The 12,685-nt window shown below is 38.9% G+C and overlaps 1 protein-coding gene across 13 annotated transcripts in view; it reads right to left on the minus strand.

Annotated features, from left to right (window-relative positions):
- ABLIM1 (actin binding LIM protein 1) overlaps nt 1–12,685 on the minus strand; it is a 209,877-nt gene that overhangs the window by 33,778 nt on the left and 163,414 nt on the right. For 11 of the 13 annotated variants that reach the window (XM_069797057.1, XM_069797056.1, XM_069797055.1 and 8 more), the window contains 3 exons: nt 8,845–8,922; nt 5,813–5,968; nt 967–1,002 (listed from right to left, as the gene is read on the minus strand). In XM_069797057.1, the coding sequence (XP_069653158.1) occupies nt 967–1,002; nt 5,813–5,968; nt 8,845–8,922 (270 nt within the window). The remainder of the gene's footprint in view (nt 1–966; nt 1,003–5,812; nt 5,969–8,844; nt 8,923–12,685) is intronic. The other 2 variants (XM_069797051.1, XM_069797049.1) reach the window with 1 other exon arrangement.

Genomic DNA, 12,685 nt, shown 5'->3' on the forward strand with positions numbered 1-12,685 from the left:
ACTGCACAAGATACATGAGCTAGCCTTCATCTAGCTAACTTGGAGACCAGCAAGAATCCAATAGCTGCAGCACATAGCTCTCTGCAGCTTCATTTACCACATGTGTCAACTAGCTACATCAAAAGGTATTTAGTATCCAAATTAGATTCCCGTTGTATCTGAAAACATGACACCTTCTTGTATAGCAAAAATCAATTTACTTGGTTTCCTGGGGGAAAAAAGCCAATTAAAAAAAAAAACCAAACAGAAAAACCTCAAACCAAACAAACCCACTCCCCCACCCCCCCAAAGCCCCACGAAGCAAACCAAACCAGGACAAAAGGCGCAGGACTGATGTTAATGCATGAAGATTTACAAGAAATTTTAAGTAACTTTTTTAACATATAACAACTACTACAACTTTTATGTTGCAAATAAACAACACTCCCCCCCCCCAAATGATAATTATTCTGCAATGGCATCTATTGTATCCTGACAAATGATTTTCCAAATGTTTCATGTTATTGTGATGTTCAAATTAACTCTTAGGGAAAAGCGAAACCAAACCAAACCATAGTTATGCTTTCTTCAAGACAAAACTGCAAATGTTTTAGTAGCAAACATAGCTTATTACTTAGATGCTTAGAGCAGCATTTTAGCTCATGTAAATCACCCAGCTCCTGAGATCTGAGTCTGCCTATGCCACAAGAAGGATTAATGTACAAGAAGTGACCTCTGCTGGACAAATTACTCTGCTTTATAAACAACAAACGGGTAGGAGAGGTAGCTTCATTTTGTGTACAATCTGTCAATAAGAACGTAATGTTTTCTTTTTAGAGTTAATTTTTGTTAACTTTCAATATTCAGAAAAAGTGTCTGTGTGGCAAACAGAGATGGATCAGACTGATAACAAACTCAACACCTGCTGGAGTGAGTAATTCTAATTACAGTAAGATACTGCTCCCCCAAAGGTTCCACCAAACTTACTTCTGCAGAAGGGGTAGGTGATAATGTCCTTGGAGACTGCAAAGACATAAAAATAAGGTTAGCAAAACATCTTTGCATGTGGTGGGCCAGAAAACGGTAATCTAAACATTGCTGAAGATACACTGACATATGACAATGTAAAATGGCAATGCACAAATTACTGAGGCCAGTGCAGCACTGGAACTTGTTTCTTCCGAATTGTTCTGGAACTGGTCCATAAACCATTGAAGCAATTCAAGTTTCTGGGAGAATCTTTATAAGCATGATTAATTTGGTCAAATATCATGCAACATCATCTCTCAGCCATCTAATCATTGTGGTAATTAAAAAATAGCTGTAAAGATCAAAATCAGAAGGGTTATTAATTTAATAACCATGCCTGTTATGAAGAAGTCTTTAAAGTGGAAATCAAAAGTAAATAATCTTAACTCAGAGCTTTGCAAGGAAAATCAGAAATACAGAACAACTTCCAGGATGAAGCATGTTTTTCCTCCAGCACACATACTCCAGCAAAAATGTGCTTCTCCCCAAGGCCTCACATTTCATACCCATGCAAAGGAGTACGTAGTTGTGATCAACATTTCTTTGATATGATCTCCTTTTAATCTCTGTGTTCTTCCATGGTTACATAAGGAGAACAGACAGGAATTACAAGCATGTATATTGAAAGAACTGCGCAAGGGCCAGCAGGCAGAAATATTATGCACAATATTATGAAAAATTTCTATTACAGAGATAGGGAAACTGAGACAAGAAATACCTTTAGAAATCAAACATAGGATTATGCATACGTTGATGGTACAAACAAGAATAAGGACTATGTATAATTACCAGTTATGGGCCCTTTAATCACAAGACAATTTGAAGCTGGAAGATCAGGATTTAATTATTTTCTTTATGCACTAAACTTCAATATTATTTAATTGCCATAATAAACGAGGGAAAAGATTATGCTTTTAAATAAGACCACAATTATTATAGAACGATACAACTATTAAGGTAATGTCTCAGAAGCAGAACTGCTGATTCTGGTCCAACTATTGCAATACTGTACAACAGCAGTAGTGTAAAACATATGCAGAATTTCTGGTAATAAATATCCAGCTATACATTTTGCATTGAGAGACCATTAACTCTCATGGAGCTGGTGACACTGTGAATGCAAAGTATCCAAAAAGGAGTGACATTTTTATTTGGGTATAGAACATCTCCTTTTCAGCAAGTTTCCATAAAGCTTTTTAAAGACTGCTTTCATTTCTTTCCACCAAAGCCTTGAATGTCTTTTACGTTCTTGCCTCCCTAATCCTTTTAACTGCACAAGTTCTATACAGCAAACCACCATTTCATTATATATCTAACAGCAGCAGCTATAAAAACTTTGCTCCCCACGAAACATACCGTATACGGTGCTTTGTAGCATCATTCTCCACAAAACCTGAGAGCTAATCTAAAACTTTCAATATGAATGAAAAAAGCACATATTGTGATGCACGTTCCCACATTTTTCTACTAGTAATTTATGTGTTACTGTAAATAAATTTCCATAATCTGCTGTGGTTGCCTAGATGCTAAGGTAATGACTACTGTAAAAGGTAGTGACAGGAATCTAAGACTGGGAAGGCATCCCAGAAAGTAATGTGCTGAATCCATGACTAACATTTCATGTATTTTCACTCCATCACTATCTGACATCACCTTGTTGCTTTTTAGGAAATGGAACCACACTCTGCAGCCAACTTACTGCTTTATCATGCACAGGTGAACTGCCGTATCTCAGACTCTGAGTCTGCCAAGGAACGCTTGTTTCTTCAGGGTTTATGAGGTCTTTTAAAATCTGGTCTATCACAGAAGTCTACACTAGTCATAGTCGTAGTTCAAAATACACTGTGGACTTGACTGAGAAGAAACAGAATAGTAAGCCAGTGGAAATACAGAGTGATGACTCCAGATTGGGGGGGGGGGGGCGGAGGGGAGGCAGAGAAAAGAAGAAGTCTGGGTAGAGAGCCTGTTCTGACTAAATTTACAGTAAAACTTCTACTCACTGCAACAGGCTCAATGCTCTACCACTTTGAGATCTATGGGGTTGCTCTAATACCTTAAGTCATACAGGTCTTCTTGTGCTCTGGGAAATTTCTGCACACTTTTACAGGTGTCGTTTTATAACACAAGTTCCAGCATTTCACACCAACCTCATTTTAACTGTGTTTTTCTTGAACTACCAGGTAGGATGCTCCACTTTGAAGCATGCATCACATTAGAAAAAATCCTTTTCTCATTTTACAACAGCTTGTTTACTGAAAGCTGTTACACACATTCAGTGCTTTCAGCAGACAGAATACTAGAAACAAAGGACATGCAGGTAAAACGCTGCTTCTCTCATTATTTATGCAACAAAAGTCAGAGCTGAGAAAAGACAATTTCAGTCCTAATCAGTTTGCTGCTAGCAGGGCAGAAGTTATAGGACATGAAGAACCTGAGTAACTGACAGTTTCTGGAAACGTTATCACTACATTAAGGGTCAGCCTCAGTAGCAGAAAATTTATTTACAGATCTCATTTCATATGTCTTAATCTCTTTTATCTCAGAAGCTAAACCACCTCTTCATGAGCTCCTTTTCTCTTCCCCCGCTAACTGCTGGTGGGTCTATAACTAAAATGCCTGGTCCCACTAGATGGTGCTATGTGAAAACATTTTTCATCACAGACTTCCAGAAAAACAAGACTGGGATTTAACTGAACTGGAGTGAGAAATTTTCCCTTCCATTGCAATAAAGAAGAAAGTCTCATGCTGTGTTTTCTCACTTTCTATGGCTAAAGTATACAATTTTCTTGTAGCCCATTCCCTGTAATTAAGGTTTGTCTCCAGTACTGAATTTGGTGGCTCTTGCACATCTCCCTTGTACACCAGAAATCTTTCTTAGCCGAGTTTAGTGATTTTTTTCCTTTTTTTTTAAATCATGGTGAAGGGCATTTCTAGTGTATAAGCTTAAACTCAGGGTCCCCTTTTATTTAACACCACCACATACACACACTTTGCAAAAAGAATGCAGGTTAAATCACTCAAAGTCTGCAAATCCTTGCCATGACTAAACATGTCACCTCCTTTGCTTTTTAAAGATGATGGTGACTGATGTATGATGTACCAAGATTGTTGTCACTCAATTACCACAACACAAACACAAAGTAAGAGATCACTCCACCCCAATGGGCTTGTGTTCTCATTAGGGCAAGGGAAGGGAGGAAAAACAGGTACAAAGAGGTGAGGTAACTTGCCCAAGGTGACAGAAGGCAGCAGTAGCGTTGGGTGGAAAACCCAGATGTTCTGAAAAGAAGGTGAGAGCCCTTCTGTTTCCAGAACAAATTTCTGTAGTCACCAGAAATTAATTGGATTTAATGCTGGTGAAAATACGGGGTAAGAAAACCCCAAAGGCTTTTGCTTATCCCCAGAACAAGCATAACAGCAGACAAGTTCCAACATACTGCTTTGCAAGTGAGAAGCTTCCCCTTCAGGATTAACAAATAGTTCACCTTCTCTGGGTGAGATTAATTAGTTCCTCTTCTGTGACTAACAAGAGACTTGTGTTTGTAGAGGGTTTTGTGGAATGGGTCAGGCCTGTTGGAACTGGTCAGAGGTCACCAATGAATCTCACAGTAGTTTTGAACCAGATGTCAGCTTGATTCATTACCAACATAAATTTGAGGGGGAAAATTGTGTAATATTCTGACCTGTTAATCTCTTATTTTATTCCTGAGCTGAACAGTCTCTTGAATTTCCAACTCATGTTACAATTCAAAAGACTAACCCTATGAAACATTAAAGAACAAAGGAGAAAAACGGAGGCAGCTCTGATCTGTTGGTGGGCAGAACACTTTGCTAAGAAAGCAGATTATCAGTCACTGATCTGGGCATCTTCAGACCACTGGTGCGAATGATTTACTGTACTTCCTTTTTCCTCAGCTTGTCTTCATACTCCATTCAGTTACAGTCAGTAAAGTCACTGAGATTGCAAGAAAGTAAATCCATTTCCATGTCTATTTAGGTTTGGATTCAGGAAGTCTGATTTACAGTCAGATGGTATTACATGACAAAACCTGCTTCACTATCTGCACTGGAACCATATAAATAGTAATTGCAGCTATGGAAGTTCACCTGAGAAAACCGGGGGACCTTACAACCTGAAAGATATCTTTAAATACAAATTAAAGAGAATGAATTAAATAGGGGTTTTTTCCATCATTGCAGGATACAAGAATCCTTACTAAATGTGAGGCAGCTATTTACATAACACAACTAACTTGCTATCCCAGGTGGAAGAGCACTTCATTCTGACCCAGTTCAGATTTTATCCAGTATGTCTAGCAAAGTGCTCTGGAAATATATTTCCCTTCAATATGTGTAAGAGAAAGCATCCCGCTGCTCTTAATCCTTTTACTGCCCTGTATTCCTCATATTCTGTTGTGAATATCAGTGCTCCACAACACACCACGAGGTTGGGTTTTGCCTCACATTCTGGACTTTGCTGTACCCAAAGACTAGGATATCCATGTGAGTTACAAGAATGCACCTACAGACAGCCTGCAAGCCTCCCCCTGCTCCCCCGCCATTCCTCTGCCAGTGGCTCGTGTTAACGTAGGTGTTTAACTGTGTGATTAATTGTGCAGTTTCACACAAGGCATCATCATGATTGTTCCCATTTAAACCCAGATCAAACAGACAAAAAGCACTGTGAACAGCAGCAGCAACAATATCTAGGAGTGTCAATTAGAAACTGTTTCAAAAGAGGATAGAAGCGAAGCAGGCTTTGAATAAAGCATATAGCAGAATGAGTTGCTTGTCGGTTCATTACCTCTCCAAGACTCTGTCTCTCCTGTCTGTCCTCGTAGGCAGAAGTGTAGAATGGCTCATAAGTAATTAGGTCTGGACGTTCAATGTCATAAATGGCCTTGACTTTGGGAATGGCTGCTAAATCCTTGTAATCAAGGATTTCATTGTCTACTTTTGCCTGAAGGTCAAAGACAGAAGATAAATTAACTTAAACAAATGCACTGGTAATTTTTGTTTTACACAGAATTTATGATTTTTGTGTATTTGTTGTCGCACTGTTGCTACGGAAAACCCTTTCTGGCACTCTACTTGCGAAGTGATTGCATCTTGTTCTTCTCCAGCAAGCCTCCTCTGCAAAAGCACACAGTGTTTTCTCAGTTTAGGAAAGAAAGAACATGGCATATACAGACCTAATACAAAAGTTTCTTATCCCCCGTAGTCAGCTGTAAAGGTCAGCTCTGCAAATGACTCATTTTGTGGCCTCAGGCAAGTATTTTCACCTTTCTGCTCTTGTTTTCCCCATATGTAAAATGTGTGATAACGTCAATTTAGTTTGCAGATTACAGAGATTATGAGAGGATTCCATGCAGAAGACCACAGACAGAAATTCAACTTATAACTGTGCACATGAGAGGAAATAAAACTTATTACAAGGAAATAAAAAGGCAAGCAGGACTATTTGTCAGGACTGAGTGTCCGAACTCCAACTGAAATTATTATATTGCACTCATCGCTCAACCTATACCCAAGCTTCTGACTAAGGCATATGTTGCTTACTAACTGCATACTACATAGTACTAACATAGACTATTTTTTCCACTAAAACTGCAAGGACCTCTTGACTAGTTAAAAAATGGAAGTAGGAAATCAGTTCCAAAGACAGCTGCACCCATTAGAAGAAGCTAGAAAGAGACCTTGCATATAGTTTAGATAGCTAATATCTTTCCTTACTTAAAAAAGGCTTTTAAAAAAATCCTCATATATTCTTACCCACCTTACAGAAACAGATTTGATGATTAAAACTAAAAGGGAATATTCAAATTGGTTTTCAATTCTTCTACTAGATATTTTATTTATTCATAGCAAGCTGCACAAGGAAACAAGGCTGATCTGTTTCTACTCACATTCAGTTCCATTCTTGCTGAGTACTAGCACCTAGTATTTTCAGAGTAAAGTGCATTTGCCTTCCCAAGCTCTCATAACAACCACTGGTCTTGGTGGTTCTTAAGCAATGCCATAAATCAGAAGCAACACAAAACATTTTTTGATAGAGAAGTAAGGTTTGAAATAGTTAGGAAATACACGTTCTAAAAATAGCCTCAAATCTGTTCAGTTTTTATTCACCAGATATAACAAAATACCTTAAGCGAATTAACCCTTAAAATATGTAGGTATATTAAGGCATGTTATTTCTGTAATATTTTTACCACAGTCTGTTAATGAGCTGCAAATATGTCTGGATATTCTTAATCCAATATAAATTACCACAGATATTTCTGTAGACCCTGGTCTAGGCCACCATGTTGCCCTTACAGACTGTGCTGTTGAGCAGCAGTTAAATTTCATAACCTACAGCTTATGAAGTTGATATTACCAGCAGACCAGCAGTTCTCCAGGACATGCTCTGTGTTTTGATATTTGCAGTGTGAACATTTTTAATGTATCAGATAATTTTTGTTGCTGTTGCTGAAATGCACTGAAGAACTAGTATTTAACTCAAACTCAGGAATCGAGATTTGTAATTTTGGTAATTTTTCTGCATTATTATACAAGCAACTGATAAATTTGTGTCTTACACTACATTTTTACCTATGTAATCCTAAGGCTATCTGTGAAGTCAGTGATTCAGCATTATGCATAGGTAACAGAAAAGAAAGTTTGCCCTGTGGTCTGCCTCTTCCCAGCATACCTTCATCTTTGCTCCCCTCATAAGGGACTCTCTCTCACTAACTTGTCTTCCTGTGATTCTCTTCCTTAGCTGTTATCTTCCACTTCTACCTTGGGTTTTGTGCAGGTTATCTGTGAGCATGCTTTATATGAGAACAAAGGTTATATGGACTTTCAACGAACAGAATTCTTAAATGGATGTGAGTTTTTGGAAGTGTAGGTTATATGCATGGAAATACAGCAAGTTTGAGAAGGCTGAGTTGTTCTGTTATTCACCCAAGTACATTTGAGTTGATCTTCTTCCTCCTTAGAACCAGCTTAGTACAGCCACAAAAGATGACTTTTTTTTTTGACCCTGTGGACTTCTTTGCCAAGAAAAAAAAAGGTACTGACATTTACAACACTGAAATGCCTGGAAAAGTGGTATGAAAAGAGGAGAAAAACATTATTCCTTTGAAAATTTGGGGACAACCTTCTGCTGATGTATTTCCAATTTCAATTTCTAAGATCCTATGGGCTCAAAAGGTACCAATAATAAGGCCAAGAAGTGAAAGAGATCCTCTAAAATAATGAAAAAGGAGGCTCAATTACTGAAGGAATCATATTAACACTCTACATCTCAGGTAACCACAAATAAAATAGTATATCAATAGCTTTGCATTTTCAGCACCGTTAATTTAGTAAAAGAAGGATGCTTAGTATCATTTTTGTTCTTAAATAAAAAACACATTTCTTTCCACAACCAAACCATCTGACTTCTGAAACGGAAGGTATTGTACCAGCCAGGCTCCTTTTAGTGTAGCTGACCCTCCTCCCCATGTCCTGCAACTGCAGACAGCAGATCTCTCAAGAACTGCATATTGAGGTTCACACATCTCCTCACACAACCCCTAACAAAGTCAGATGACCTGTCTGCCTTCTGTCCCTCTTCACACCACCAAATGACTTCAAGAGATTTACTGTATCTTTCTAAGGGAAATGTGACCTGGAAAAGGCCTACCCTGCTCTTGGAATTCTGTAGTTATAAAAACTGCATGGCGAGAGTCTGAACAATTTAACCACTCGAATAAAGGCATTAGCATCAGTATAAAAGTGATTTATTTCAGCATGAAGTATTTTACATGCAAGCAAGGGATCGGCAGCTTATTCATCAGAAGGCATACTTACATAGATAGTGTGGCCTGGAGAGCCAGGTATACTGGAACCTGGTCTGGAATAAATGCTTTCCGATGATGTTCTTGTAGGCTGAAAAACAAAAAGTAACTTTTCAGAGCAACCTGAAGCCATTAACATTGGTAATTTGGGGTTTAAGTGAAGAAATCTGCATACATCTTGAAATTAACTGAATTTAGGAAAAAATGTTGACACAAATGCAAGCATTCTGGCAAATTTCACAATCTTGTGAGGCAAGTAGGCTTTTTTTTTTTTTTTTGGTAGGAGAAGGAGTGCTGTGAGAGGGCAAAGAGGTTTTCTGAATCACTCAATGTAAAAGACTGTTCATTAATAATAATGAACAAAATCAAACAACACCTGCCAGAGACACTGCAAGTAGCCATACAAAGTACAACCCAGGATAGTCCTGCTGCTCATTTTATCAAAACGTTAGTTCACAAACAGCTAGAGGTATCAGCAGTTCAGCAGACAAAACCATTGAGAAGAGCACAGCACACATGTTATCACTTTCCAGGTGTTCAATCACTGGATTTCCATTACAAATACAGAACTGAATTCAGTCCTTCTAAGTAGAAGGACCAGAAATCCTTGGCTTGGAGCTGTTCCTACAATTGCAGCACAATCTAGATGCAACATGAAAGCTTGACTGTTGATTGAAATTTCATGATTCCCCATACTGCAAAAGTCCTGATGTTTAATGACAATGTCTTACAAACTGAAATTCATGAGAACAGGCACATTCCTACAGAGCCAGTGCTTTTACACATTTAGTAGATTTTCCAACACTTCATCAGGACTAAACAGACTCTGATTCCCTGGGGAAAGTTTTGTGAGAGGAGACAAAATGACTTATCACTGAGATGTGGGGATCCTGAAAACTTGGTGAATTTGAAAAACATCTGTTCAATCAAAAATCACCCAGGCTACCCTGGCCATTACTCCTAAACTTGGCATACAGCAGACACAGAAGAGTAGTCAACGATATCCCACTTGCAACTGAGAAACCATGAACAATTTTTGCTCCCTAATTGACTGCAAAGACCAAATCCCATCACAAAGCAACGTATCAGCAGATGACTCCGATGACACTACTGCAGGATACTTCAAAGTCACTGAAAATTAAATCTTGGTAAATAGTCCTTACCTCATCAGCTTGTGACATTGAACTAAGGGACCTTCAGGCACACACTGAAGAGAAACAAAGCTTGACAGCCTGGCTTGCTGATTTTTCTTAGGAAATATCTAGATTGAACGCAAGGCTACTGGACCTTTCTTATCTCACAGCATGCATTTCCTGAAAGGATCTTTCAACAGACCTCAGAGTCTTTCTACCTTTTATTTCATAGCCAGGAAAGCTATTGGAACCATCCATATAAAAACTGCTGAAGACTACAAAGACTAGCAGGCTTTCTCTGACTTCATTTGTGGAAATGACATCACCACATTCAGGGAGGGTCAGAGGTATAAAGGCTTTGAACATGTTCCACCAAAAAAACCATGAAGGTTCAGATCAGAGAGCAGATGTGGCTATGGACTGACACAATCACAAATCCTCTCCAGAGCATGTCTGAGAACACTTTCTCAGCTGGACCTTTATGTGTTTCTTTCCTTTTCTCTCTGTAGCTGCAAATTCCTACATCCCAGAAGGGAACAGAAATTTCTCAGCTGCCCTTAAGCTCCTCCCATGATGCAATCAAAGCAACAAAACCAACAACAACCACCTGTTTCATGGAAATGTTACAAGAATTAAGCTGGAAAATCTGGCTGTTGTTGAGAAACACTTTATTCCCCCTTCCATTCTGCCATTTCACACCACTGTCTGTTTGAGTGGAGACACATGTAACATGTTGCTGCAGTTGCTATGGAAAACAATTGTTTTCATGACAACATACGGAACAGTATTAAGCAGTTGAGGTACTATTAGGGGTTTCTCTGTTACCTTTGGCTTTTGGCAGACATACTTTAAGAGTTCTGTCTGCTCAATTCTCCCTGTTGTAGGAAAACAAGCGTTAGAGGCAGTTATGGCTTCTTCCCACCTGGCAGGACCTCTGGGTTGCTCTTTGCTCTGGATCTTTCATAATAACTTCAGAAAACAAGAAATTTTCAGCCCTTGGTTCATCTCCTTAGTCTCATCTCTTAGTGTCACTGCTAAAAACCTTTCCAGCAAAGGAAAATTCACTTGTATTTATCACTTCAGTGAATTTATTAAATAAAGTTAGATACCTTGAGATAGTTTCAGCCAAATCCTGCTAACTAACAACTTACTTAGGTGCTCTTAACCCTGGAGTACAGGAGCAGTTGTCAGATGGACTGGCAAGTTGTAGCATCTGTTCTTCATTTCCTCACTGTGTTTCTGCTCCAAGCTCCTCATTACCATCCCATTAACACAGCCATGAGCCAGATATGACATGAGCCTTTAAAACCAGTTTTGTATTTTCTGTAATTCTTCCTGCTTACATCAGTTTTACCTTCCGTCTATTGCAAAGCTCCGCACTCCCTGGGCACGATGCCAGCCTGCCAGCCACTGCCTAAGCACACACCATTCCTCTCCTGAGGAGCTTAATCCAAGCAGACCTGGGACTCTGTGGCTCCTCTATTCACCTCCAGTCCTGTATCTTGCTTAAGTTCACAACACACCCCTGAAGACAGTGCATGAAAAAGAGAACTTCTACATCTCCTCTCACCCTTCCTGCCTCACTTTGCCCTATTTCTTGTTTTGAATTACACAGGCTGTTTCCATCACAGATGGCTATTTCCTACTCTGCTGCTCCCATATGGTCTGGAATCCTTCACAGCTCTGCACTTTCCCCTAAAGACAACTGCATTGTACTTAAAAACATTTGTGCTGCTTGCCTTAACAAATATACACTAAAGATTCCTTGATATAAGCTGTTCCTCTGGCATACTTTTACTTGCTATGGTTGGCTCCTCTCCTAAGAGACCTATAATAGCTCCTGACTGAAAAAGTGTGACAGGGTATGTACGGCTTTTATTAGATTGTACATTACATCTTCACTAGCAGTCGAGAATCCCTGACCCTGTGTACCACTGTTGTGACTTTATATCTTAAGCAGGTGGCAAGAGACACTTGAGGTCAAGTTCTCTACTGATGTAACTGCAGTGGGGTGTAAATTCCATCCTAGAGGACAGCTGATCAGAGCACAGGCAAAACAGGAATAGCAGCTATCCCTGATTTAACCTTTAACCTTCAGTAGAGATACCATGTGAGCATCTCTTGCACACATTATTGGAAGGAGACAGGTAAAGAAATTAGAGGAAACATCCTTTAATATGAATGCATTAATTTAGAGGTATTTCCTTCCATCACAATAGTCCTGTGACACTTGTTCTACACTCCCAGCAACAAAACAAGTTAAGCTGCTTACTTCTTCTACAAACAGATCTGGAACACTCTTTATATGATTGTTCTTGTTCTTGAAGGATTCAAATAGAGCTTTTCATAATGCCACCTTTGTGCAGAGAAATTTAAAGCAAACTTCTATGAAGAACTACAACTAATCTTTTTTTCTTTTCTTGTGGTGCATGGCCTTTCTCCACATTTTCTGACAGTAGAAAAGTCATCTTTTTTTTCTTTCCTCTTCCACCCAAAGGGATGTAACAGTAGTAAATATATCAATATGGGATTTCTCTACCAGATACAGGAAGTCTATGAAGTGTATGAAAAAAATCGACAGAAATTCAGTCAATAGAAATTCATGCAAGTCACTAAAGGAGCCAAAGAAAAGAATCAGATCACAAAGCATCTAAAGTATCTGCAAGACTTCTCAGTTATTTTCCACTTCATCACAGACTTCTTATCTTTATGTTTTTGTTC

Source organism: Haliaeetus albicilla, chromosome 11 (genome assembly GCF_947461875.1).
Source record: "Haliaeetus albicilla chromosome 11, bHalAlb1.1, whole genome shotgun sequence".
In the NCBI taxonomy this organism is placed as follows: domain Eukaryota; kingdom Metazoa; phylum Chordata; class Aves; order Accipitriformes; family Accipitridae; genus Haliaeetus; species Haliaeetus albicilla.